General features: G+C 49.3%; 1 protein-coding gene across 1 annotated transcript in view; it reads right to left on the reverse strand.

Annotated features, from left to right (window-relative positions):
* Positions 1-908: 908 nt before the first annotated feature.
* LOC125757391 (MAM and LDL-receptor class A domain-containing protein 1-like) overlaps positions 909-12,328 on the reverse strand; it is a 52,556-nt gene continuing 41,136 nt past the window's right edge. Inside the window, exons 17-18 of the mRNA XM_049412964.1 lie at positions 11,053-11,164; positions 909-1,019 (exon numbers count right to left, since the gene is read on the reverse strand). Of these exons, the coding sequence (XP_049268921.1) occupies positions 909-1,019; positions 11,053-11,164 (223 nt within the window). The remainder of the gene's footprint in view (positions 1,020-11,052; positions 11,165-12,328) is intronic.

Raw genomic sequence — 12,328 nt, forward strand, 5'->3', positions numbered from 1 at the left:
CTGAAAAAAAAAGAAAAACAACAGGGACGGTAAATGCTATACTAATGAGTAATTCTCATTGTCAGTGATACACAGAGATCCTCGGAAGCAAAGTTTAAAAAACCTGTATAGAGCACGAATTTAAGAATCGTTACGGTCATTGGAAGTAAATCATTCCTATGCAAATAGTATTGCACTAAGCTATATCGATGCACTTAGAAGGGCAGGAAAGAGCACTCGAGCTTCTTGAATGTCTGAACACTGTGTTGCCACCGTTGCAAAAATTTCTCGCTTGTTGTTCTTTTCAAGTGTAGCGGAAGTTACGTGCCCATTCGATTTAAAAACTTTTTATTTGATATTCAAGTTTTTTCATTGGACCTCACGTCCTTCAGGCAATGGGATTACCTGTACTGGCCGGGTGTTAGAGGTTAAGTAAAAAAACGATTATATTCAAATGAAAAGAATCGCTAGTAGGAGTACAAATCAAATAATGCGTTGTGATGCTCTGCAAGCACCTTGCGCTATGAGCAGAAAGACACACCCAGAGGGAGCGTTTACCTGGCATTAAGTGGATCTTGTGTTAACATTCTCGTGGAATCCGTACTCTCGTTAAAACAAGCAGGAAAAACTCCCCGGATTAGTTAGGCGTTAAAACAAGGCACATCGCAATTTCTCACTCCGCTTATAAGCATATAATGCCTATGAGCGATGTTTCCTGATGAGCGATGTTTATAGTGATGTTTCATTCCATGGCTTCTAAAATGTCTAAATAAGTTAAATGAACGATCTCTTAAGACTCGCTCATATATGGGAACATATTTCTTTCTGGGCGAAATAGATGGTGTAAAAATACACATTGCAATTCCCGAAATGAAAAAAAAATATTTTACAGCAATGTCGAATTAATTCTGAAATTCATATAAAATTATTCATTGCTCCTTACTGTAAGGTGCGCATTCTCCAGCGGTGAAATCGACGTCGTCAAGCATGACGCCCGAGTCGTGCTCCACTCCCGAAGCGGCCACAACTTCAAATACGAGCTATAATGGGATATGTTTTGGTTAATATGCACGTCACAAGTACAAGTGTGGGTTAAACAGGATGTCTCGCTACTTCAGAAAAGTATCTAGCTCTATAAGCTGTCCAAGTTGAATGCCAACCAATCTTTTTAAAGAATTGTATTGCTACCATGCATGAATGAAGATTTGGCATGTATATATATATATATATATATATATATATATATCCATCGAACCGTAAGCGTACCCGCTCCTTCGTCCATGGCATCCGCCAACGTACGGCCGCAGTAAGCGCGGGTTGAGGACGGCGTCCAAGCCTCCTCGGCACCTGCTCACCTGCCGCCAGTGCCACCACCGTTCTGGGACGGCGTCTAGGCCTCGGCTCCGCTTCGTTTTACCGACGCCGTGATACCTTTTCACGAGCAGGGACGCCGTCCACACGTCCTTGACGATGCATTTATCCGCTGTGAGGACCGGGACCGCCGCGTACACCGTGGACACCGCCCATGGCTCGTCAGGCGCCTCAACCGACAACGGTGCGGAACTCTTACGCGTCCTGACGGAACTCTGTCGTGAACACCACCGCGTGATGTCGTTGAACTCCGGGTTCTTGCCTGCCGCTTCACCATCGTCGGCCGTTTGGGCAGTGCCGGTGTTCCGGGGCTTCCAGGACGACGTCTTCCGGTGGGTTGAGACTATCAACTCGCTCGGCACCCACCACGCCTGGTCGGACCATCAAAAATGGCTGATTGCCGTTGACCGCCTTCGCGATGCCGCCAAGGCATGGCATGCCTACGAAGGCGTCCGGCAGCGATCCTGGTCGGAGTGGTGTGCGAAGTTGACAAGTCTCTTTCGCCCACTTTTTGATGTCTGCGACCCCCTGCCTACCGACACACTGTCTACCGCGGATGGGAGCTGTGAGACGCAGAATCCCGACGGTGCAGCTCGGGGCCCCACCCCCCTGCCCTCACACGGTGACCGAGATCGTGAAGGGCACGGCGCAGCTGTGTCCGCTAGCTGCTCCACGGACAGCTTCGCGGAGTGCCCTGCGGCAGTCGTCGACACTAGCCGAGAGGTTTACTTCTCCTTACAGATGTCCGACTTCGTGTCGGTACCCACCACAGGACCATCCTTGACAAAGACTAAGACCGTCTGCGAGCCACAGCAGCCGACGAGCCGGCCTCCAAGCTGTCCAGCGCTAGAGTGCCAGGAGGCATCGGGCGACGTCAGCCGTGTGTCGACGTCAGCTCCATCGCAACCAGCCAGTGACGAAACACTAACCACCACTCCCGGTTGGGCCCACAGTCAGGAGCAACATCATTGCCGACCATCACCGCAGTCATTGGCCGAGTGTGCGGACGCTCGCCCCCATCCAAGCACCGATTCCCTAAAGCAAGCTGAGGTGCTTATCCCAGCTGGGTTCGTTGACGCCAAAGACTTGCCAGTTCAGGACATGTCTCAAGCTAATGACACGGCTTCTGACCAGTACGGCTCAAATGTTTGCGACCCTTTGGCAAGGACAGTCACCTTGAGCACCTTGGGGAACATGACGGCAATACTACCACAAGAGCATGAGCTGCATCAAGAATCAGCTCGGAAACTCGCTCGCACTTCGTCCCACATGGGTAGGAGAGCACAACGACCCAGCTCGACCCACCGCGAACAGCGCGACCAACTCCACACGATCCGACATTCAAGAGTTGCGAATACGCATTGTCTTGCCCGGTTCATAGATATGCGGCGCGACCAGCGTCAAGTGGACCTGTGGCAATCCGGAAACAGTCGGGTCCGCCCACCAGAGACGTCGCCGACAAGTTTTCAGAAGACGTCGCACTATCGACAAGACCGACCACAGAGACAGAGCCAATTCCGCCCGCCAGAGAACACACTGGCGGATCCCCAAACCAAGTCAGAGCGTGGCCGGGACCGACCACCAAGATGCAGCCAGTGCCGCTCACCAGAGACACAGTCGGCAGCTGCGGCCGCTCGCAGTCATGGCCGAGTGTAATGACGAAGAACGGCACCATGGTTTGGGCGCTCGCACGCGCTGAATCGGGTAGCGCGAAGAGAGAAGGACGAAGCTTAGAAGAATAGAACAGCCGGCCCACAGCAAGGGTGTTGTCTCTGTCTCTTCTTCCTTACAATATATATATATATATATATATATATATATATATATATATATATATATATATATATATATATATATATATATATATATATATATATATATATATATATATGTGTGTGTGTGTGTGTGTGTGTGTGTGTGTGTGTGTGTGTGTGTGTGTGTGTGTGTGTGTGTGTGCCTCAATGATGAAATTCGTCGCATGGCATGTTTATTTTCACGAACGCTGACTTCTAAACATTTTCAAAGGCACTGTTGTCTTATGACACGACGAACGCATGACGGATGTCTAAAAACATTATATTCTAACTCCATACAACTGAAAGTATAAATCACGCCGCAGGGACTCTCTCGGCAAATCAGGTACGTACTTCGTCTATAGCGGCAGAGAGTTGCTTGTTAATCTAGAGTAAAGGTTTCAGCTTCATTGCTGTTAAAGAGTGCACCTTGCCAAACACTTAAAAAAAGAACATAGGTTTACTTGATGGCCCTGAGCCGGCGTATTAGACAGATAATTTATAAAATTTACATCCGTGTGCATGCATGGCCCAGGACACCGAAAGCACTTTTTCCAGGGATTTTTTTTTTTCAGACTGTTTGAGAATGTTTTTTTGAGAATGTTTCTTATACCCTTGTTACACAGGCAAGCTAACCGCAGTTACGACCAACCACGGTTGACTGCGTTGAACCACGGTTAGCACCAACCTCGGTTCGCCGATGCACCGTGGCCGATGTTACACAGCGCACGAGCGTCCTCGCTTAAAGCGGACTTGCTTTGGCGTGAATGGCTCTGCGTATGGCGGCAGTCCGGCGTTCCACTCGGCTGTTATTGCCGCGGCCACTTTCGCATTCCTTGATGTCACAAATTAGCGGGTTGTAAAGCGCGCGCGAGGCCGCTTTCAAACTGCTACGAGACAGAACGGCGCGAAGCGCTCGCCAAGAAGCGCGAAAAGACGAAAAAAACAAGCATCAAAAGACGCCGGCGCGCCGCATCCTCCTCACCCAATCGAGCCAGGCGCAGACGACGCGATCAAACGCCCGGCAAATCCTAGATGTTTCTGGAAGGAAGGGGGGACGCATCCGTGCGCGATGCCGCCGCGATTCGAACATACGAGAAAGCTCTCGCCCTTTCCCCAGGCTTAGCTGTACTGCACGCAGAAGAAACATCCCGACGCTTCTAGAACCCAGGGGAGAAGGGATAAAAGCGTGCAATCGACGGTAGTGGAGTCAGTGAGTGAGGGAGTGCAGTCGAGACAGGAGTCGAGAAGTCAGCGAGGAGGACAGTTAGCGAAGGAGTGAGCGAGTCAGTCGGCCCGGTGATGGTGAAGTTATGCGAAGTGTGGCTCCGTTAGCCAAAGAAGACGTGTTTATGATGGTGTGCGGTCAGTCGGTCGTGGATCTGGAAGAATCCGATGACGACGCCGCGTGAGCCGTGACAAGTCACGACGACGGTTGAGCTACGACGATCAACGCGGGAGCTGGCGTGAGTGTTTCCTTGAAGAGAAGCATTCGATTACCGTCCAAGTATTGCGGACTGGATACGCCATTGTATATTCAGGACTTTAACGGTCATTGAATAGTTGTAATGCATGCGATTGCATTTGTAGCGTGTGATCTGTTTGTTTAGCTCCCGTTGTGTAACCCCATCTGAGTATTATTGTGAAGCTGTAACTGGTACCAGCCGAGTGTGCACGTGTTTGTGTTATTTGTGTTGCCTTAACTGAGAATATATTTCGTTTTCGTTTGTGTTATCGACTCTCGGCTCTGACTCGGTCTTTGGGCCACAACCGGCGTTCGCTGGCGCACCAGAGGACCAACTCTAAATTGTCCGCGCTTTCGTGGTGCGTTTTCGGAGGGCCTTGACGCCAGCCCTTAGAATCCGCCCGGCGATTGCCGTCCCCATTAACGGGATCAGTGACAATTATTCTGGCGTCCGCGACACAGGACCTTTTTGGTGCAAAAGTGTGTCCAAAGTAGGGAGAAAAGAGCCTTGAGACGTTGATAGTGCTTGCGAACGATTTTTGAGTGTTGCGCCGCGTTCTCGCTAACCTGTGTGCAGAGAGTGTACTGGTATTCGAAGTTAGGCAGAGGTATTGTGCACGCGGCTAGGTTTTGTTTGACGGGCATCATGGATCTCGAGAAGTTAGTTGCCCTTGGTGAGAAGATGGGTTTGTCTGGGGCCGAACTACGGAAGTGGGTCAGCCAAAAGGAAAAAGAAGAAAAAGAAAGAGTTAAGGAAGAAAAAGCAGCAGAGCTGGAGAGAGAGAGGCTAGCAGCTGAGAGGGATAGAGAAGAAAGAGAGGCGCAGATGGCTGAGAGAGAAAGGCAACGGCGGCACGAATTGGAACTCGAACGGCTCCGTTTGCAACAGCGCATAGAGACTCCCGTGCAAGCTAGAGTGGAGAGCAGCGAAAGGGAAGATCATAGCTTCCGTTTGAACCCAAGCAAACTGCTTGTGGCGTTTGATGAGAGAAAAGATGACCTTGATGCATACCTGCACAGGTTTGAGACGATAGCTAGAAGCCAAAATTGGCCGGAGCAGCAATGGGCAACAGCTTTGAGCACTTGCTTGAGTGGCGAAGCGCTCAGTGTGTACGGTAGGCTGACACCTACCGATGCAGCTAATTACACAAAAGTGAAAGCTGCTTTGCTGAAACGATTTCGATTCACCGTGGAAGGCTTCCGAGATCGGTTCCGTACGGGAAAGCCAGCTGATGGCGAGACGGCAACGCAGTATGCTGCGCGGCTCAGCCATTATTTTGACAGGTGGATCGAACTTTCAGAGACGGCACAGGAGTACGGTGAGCTTAGAGAGCTTCTAATCAGAGAGCAATTTCTCACCAGTTGCCACCCGAGCCTGTCGCTGTATCTGAAAGAGAGGAAAGCTAAATCGCTTGACGACATGCTTGAGTTGGCCGATCAGTTCTTGGAAGCGCAAGGTGGCACGAATTTGGCCAAAGTAAAAAAGGAGGCTCACGAGGAGTCGAAGAAATCGGCACCTGAAGAAAACAAGCGTGCACCGGAGAGTGTTCCGCCGATGCTTTCTGTGTAACCGCGTGGGTCATCGCGCTAACAGCTGTCGGACCAACTTCTCACGCCCCAGTGTGATGAAGCGTTTTAAATGTGGTCAGACTGGGCACAAAGCAGACGCATGTCGAAGTGATGTGAGTAAAGTCCACCAAGCAGCTTGTGCGTATGCCCCGCCAAACGAGGAAACAGAAGCGATCAAAGATGAATTGGCCGAGGTGAAAAGCGGGAAGAAGATGGATTTCATTGGTGCTGCGGTGACAACAGACAGAAAGAAAGAAATGCCGACAGTTAAGGGGAAAGTTGGTGGAAAGGAAGCCACGGTATTAAGAGATAGTGGATGCACTACTGTGATCGTACGAAAGAAATTGGTCCGAGAGAGTGATTTCACAGGCAATAACCAACCGGTTTGCCTGCTTGATAGTTCCATTCGAATGCTTCCCGAAGCCAAGATTGAGGTTGAGACCCCTTACTTCAGCGGGAGAGTTACTGCCCTATGCATGAATAACCCCCTGTTTGACCTAATCGTGGGAAACATCGACGGAGCTCGAGGGCCATACGATCCTGAACGTTTGGGAGAAGCCCCGAAGATGGAGCCCTCGTCAGTTCGGGAACCGCGACAAAAAGGAAGCGCGGAAGGGAATCTCATGAAGGATGTCGCCCGAGCTCCAATTCATGCCGAGGCGTCAGAGAATGGCAACAATGGAACACCAACGGTCGCTGTACCGCCAGTGAAGACGCGCCGAGCAGGTGACATTGCAACTAAGCGACCACCATCATCTGCGGCTCAAAAGATGACGAAGGTGGTCCTCCAATCAAAAACACCACGACGCGCAGAAGTTGGCGAAGCACCGCGAACGTGCTAACGAACGCGACCACGCCTTGCCGGTGTCGAATGTGTCGACGGCAGCAGAGACGCCCCCTCCGGCACCGTCAAATGGAACGGCTCGCAAGAAAAAGAAGAGAAACAAAAAGAGAGCGAGCGAGCACCGAAAGAAGGGGCGCAAGCGCGGCACGATTTAAACATTACAGGGTGTTGGAATTGAATTTGGTTGAAGTGTTTTGAGTTTGAAAGTGTTTGAAGTATTATTATACCCAGTGTCGAGTGTGTATGGCTAGTGAGCCGAAGAGCTACTTGCGTTATTTTATGTGTACATGCTATTGATATAACTGTATATGCATTATAATTGAAGAGCTTTGTTTTGAGCGTTCGCTTTGTTTTATACGAAATGTATGATGGCGTCTTGTACTTATGTACTTGAGTTTATCTTTTGTATGTCGTGACATTGAAATACCCTGTGAATGGTATTGAGAGTTCTATTATGAATGTGACGCGCATTTTGTGTGGACTGAGTTAGGGACTCTGTCTGTGGGACATTTTTGGATGTGTATGTGCGCGCTAATTTGTGTTGTTTGAATATTATGTTATAATAATCTTGAAGTGGGGGGCAGTGTCACAAATTAGCGGGTTGTAAAGCGCGCGCGAGGCCGCTTTCAAACTGCTACGAGACAGAACGGCGCGAAGCGCTCGCCAAGAAGCGCGAAAAGACGAAAAAAACAAGCATCAAAAGACGCCGGCGCGCCGCATCCTCCTCACCCAATCGAGCCAGGCGCAGACGACGCGATCAAACGCCCGGCAAATCCTAGATGTTTCTGGAAGGAAGGGGGGACGCATCCGTGCGCGATGCCGCCGCGATTCGAACATACGAGAAAGCTCTCGCCCTTTCCCCAGGCTTAGCTGTACTGCACGCAGAAGAAACATCCCGACGCTTCTAGAACCCAGGGGAGAAGGGATAAAAGCGTGCAATCGACGGTAGTGGAGTCAGTGAGTGAGGGAGTGCAGTCGAGACAGGAGTCGAGAAGTCAGCGAGGAGACAGTTAGCGAAGGAGTGAGCGAGTCAGTCGGCCCGGTGATGGTGAAGTTATGCGAAGTGTGGCTCCGTTAGCCAAAGAAGACGTGTTTATGATGGTGTGCGGTCAGTCGGTCGTGGATCTGGAAGAATCCGATGACGACGCCGCGTGAGCCGTGACAAGTCACGACGACGGTTGAGCTACGACGATCAACGCGGGAGCTGGCGTGAGTGTTTCCTTGAAGAGAAGCATTCGATTACCGTCCAAGTATTGCGGACTGGATACGCCATTGTATATTCAGGACTTTAACGGTCATTGAATAGTTGTAATGCATGCGATTGCATTTGTAGCGTGTGATCTGTTTGTTTAGCTCCCGTTGTGTAACCCCATCTGAGTATTATTGTGAAGCTGTAACTGGTACCAGCCGAGTGTGCACGTGTTTGTGTTATTTGTGTTGCCTTAACTGAGAATATATTTCGTTTTCGTTTGTGTTATCGACTCTCGGCTCTGACTCGGTCTTTGGGCCACAACCGGCGTTCGCTGGCGCACCAGAGGACCAACTCTAAATTGTCCGCGCTTTCGTGGTGCGTTTTCGGAGGGCCTTGACGCCAGCCCTTAGAATCCGCCCGGCGATTGCCGTCCCCATTAACGGGATCAGTGACACTTGAGGTGATCCTTAGATGATGCAAATTGTGTTCCGAAAAGCCTAATCAGGCTTTCCGTGGTTCTTGCAGTCCAATTCGTTTTTTCACGAATGCTCGCCGGCGTGCACACGTCCTCCATGGAGGCCGCCATTTTCTCGGTTAACTGCCAAAGCGAGGTCGCCAAGCTCGGTTTGGTACAACCGCGGTTAGCGACATAACCGCGGTTTCGCATACCGTGTAGCATAAGCGAACCGCGGTTACACTAACCGAGGTTTAGGCAGTCTGTGTAACAAGCGTATTAAAACTCTGGCCGCAAACATAGAAAATGAAAACAGTCGACAAAACAGATGAACCGTTGACCGAGATATCCAACTTGCGCAACCTTCGAAGAGAATAGAGCGCGGGTAACAAAAAAATAATTAAAGTTTCAAAACTCAACTCAGAGAATAAGACCCAAAGTTCATTCGCGGACCGTACATTGAAGCACTGCATCTTCGTTCGGGAAAGTGGCCTCGAGCGCCGCGAAATAGCACAGAGCTTGAGCATATTGTTTCGCGAACTAGAGCAATAGTACCGTAACACAAATGACAGAAGCAGGCTCATTTATGAATGCGTTTTGCTTTCCTTTTTTCAACAAAAGCTAAATGTAACCCCCTACAACATAAAATTTTAAACATCAACGTATATTCTTGATTTAAACAACAAGACAAAATAGGTACGCACATAATCTACAAGCGTCGCCACTACGGTGCACACTTGAGAAAATAAAGTTTTCTGTATAGAGCAGGCAGGACAGAACAGAAAAAATGCCCAGTGATGGAGGAAGTTTGTTTCGCGTTTTACTTTTCTTTGCATGACGACCGTTTTATATATCGCGCCAACATTCTAACACAAATCCTCGTCAACTATTTCGAGGCATTCCATGGGCATGGTACATGTTTCAATTGTTTTTATTTAATGTTTTTCTAGTGCAGCTAAAAAAAATTGGAGGACGCTTGAGCTTCGTTTTCATGAGCAGAACGCGATGGCGTGAAAGGACAATGTTCTTATCGCGTTCTCAATCGCTAACCTGACTTCGCTTCCCGGTGTACGCCTAAATCGCGCCGCGAGGAAAGCCAAACTGCGGATGCCCTCCGGCTCCTATATTCATGCATGCGGCGCGACGAAACAGGCCGCGGTGTTGTCATTTAAATTAGAGTTCTTCAATCATAACAATTGCGAAACTGCGTTCCGAAACCCGGGCATGCCAGTGGCTTCTTTCGCAGGGGCTTGCAGATTGTCGCGCCATCAGGGGGCAGCAATACCAAACACAAACACCTTGCTCTGTGCGCTGCCATGTTCTTTGGCGCAGTATGCGGCGGCGCTCACTGCCGCGCAACGCTAGATATAGCGTTTATTAGTTTAGTTCTTGTTCAACAGATAACGCAAGAATCAGCAGACCCCCGCAATCACGGCCAATGGCGAGTTCGGGTTTTGATACACGGAGCCTATGGGGACTTTCATAACTAGTATGATTGAAGAACTCTGGTTTAAAGCGTGCCCGTTAGAGTCACTGTATATGCTACCTTTAGGTAGCAGAGTTGCGCATAGGTCTGGCTAGCAAGCACAGCTATGCGGCGAACTGCACTCTCTTTTTGCAAGCGAAATGCCTACCATGTCACCGGTCGACATGCTTGGCGTGTCGGAGACCATCGATTAACTTGACTGTCGATGACTAGAGAAAAACGTGTTGTTGGTCGAGTTGGTGCTGATTCCGATTACTAGTGTCAATCCAGTTCACTGCGGCGGCGGCGTCAACAAATACAAAAATTGGGATAGGCGTCAACTTCTCCCCAAGGCATGGTTGCTCGCGGCGTTTGGAAGACAGATGCGCCACTCTGCTACCTAAAGGTAGCATATACAGCAACTCTAGTACCCGTGGGCCCTTTGCGCCATCTCGCGGGTGATTGTCACGCATCTGCCACGCTGAAGCACCTTCGAGATGAGCGTACCACTAACAGCAAATGGTGTATATAAATAGTTTGCCATTAGTACGCTAAAAGATGCATGCGTGGCGGTCGAGCGGCTAAACGCATCGCGCCACTGATCGAGGGGTCGCAGGTTCGAATCCCCGGTCCCGCTCGAACGGAAGATCTTTTATCATTCCTTTGTTTGCATCTTTCTCGATTTGTCGAACACGGACAACGCCGATATTTAGCTCACAATCAGAGATGCCGATGCCGACACCGGAATTTCTGCGAAACGAGCTCTTTAACGCTATCGCGTTAATACACGAATAGATGTCAAACATTTAACGGAATCTTGCGCAAGAGAGAACTACGAGTCTCTTTATAAAGAGACTCATAGTATATATACTATGAGTCTATGAGTATATATACTATATATACGTGAGTATAATACTCACGTTCCATCTGCTTCGGGATGAAATGGTGACAGTACGCACGTTCCACCAGTCCCCTGCCACCTCGGTACTCACGGAAACCAGTGGGTCTCTCATTGCCGTTTCTTTGGTGAAACTGAAAAGCACCAAGATAAATCTCGTTACACAATCGCTCATATTTGATATAAAAGCAACTGTAGGAATGTTCTATTTATGCTCCACAGAGAGAGAGAGATAGAGACAGAAGAAAGAAAAGGTGACAAGGACAGCATGCTTATCTGATTTCTAAAATTGTAAACGATAACGCTGCACCATGAATCCGTGAACTTCAGAGGGCATAGTCAAAGATTAATTAGACTGCAGTGCTATAATTCACACGCGCAAAACGGCCCCGAGCCTCTCTGCTAAAAGCAGAATAAAACAGAATGTAAGGCGTCGGTTACAAATACAATCATATGCAAATGAGTCCCGTCAGAAAGGTCACATTATGTGATGGATTCCATAGGCATGCACACGAATACATGACCCGCAGAAGAGTTGCTCCAAAAGAGCATAGCGAGCACTAGTCACAGTAGCACCCGCCACGGAGGTGTAGTGGTTGTGGTGCTCGGCTGCTGACCCGAAGCTCGCGAGATCAGATACCGGCCTCGGCGACTGCATTTGCGGTGGAGGCGAAAATGTTTGAGCCCCAGTTACTTAGATTTAAGTGCACGTTAAAAAATCTCATGTGATCGAAATTTACGGAGCCCTCGACTTCGGCGTCCCTCGTATTCATTTCGTCGTTTTGGGGCGTAACACCCAACAATTATTATATTGCTAGTCACAGTAGCACACCGTAAGTACAATCAATATTCAGGCAAGTGGTGTCGAAAAGGTAATTGGTGCCCACCGTTACAAAAGACAAAAGCCGCACAAGGACCCGACCGCGCACGCTCCAACGCGCGCGCACACAACGTGTCACAAACCACATCTACCCAGCTCAACTTTGACAAACCTAAGATGCACCTAGCGTAACCCTTTTGGCGCAATGCAACGCCATTTTACAGGTACACTTGGTGCGAGGCTTGCTTCCTATAGGGAGACAGCGCACTCTCAGACGATGGCTGTATTGTACCTCCGGCGCGCTCCGCCGTTTTGAATTATTTTGTGAGCACCTCTACGTTTAAAAAAAATCTTCGCGCGAAGACCAAAAAAATGAAAATGACGATGACCGCTTCATGAATGCTGAATGACAGCGGAGCAGTGAGAGTGATCGTACTTGAGCTATGCTGCGTGAACATATTACACAATTTGTCGTTTG

The sequence above is a fragment of the Rhipicephalus sanguineus genome, chromosome 2 (assembly GCF_013339695.2).
Source record: "Rhipicephalus sanguineus isolate Rsan-2018 chromosome 2, BIME_Rsan_1.4, whole genome shotgun sequence".
Taxonomy (NCBI): domain Eukaryota; kingdom Metazoa; phylum Arthropoda; class Arachnida; order Ixodida; family Ixodidae; genus Rhipicephalus; species Rhipicephalus sanguineus.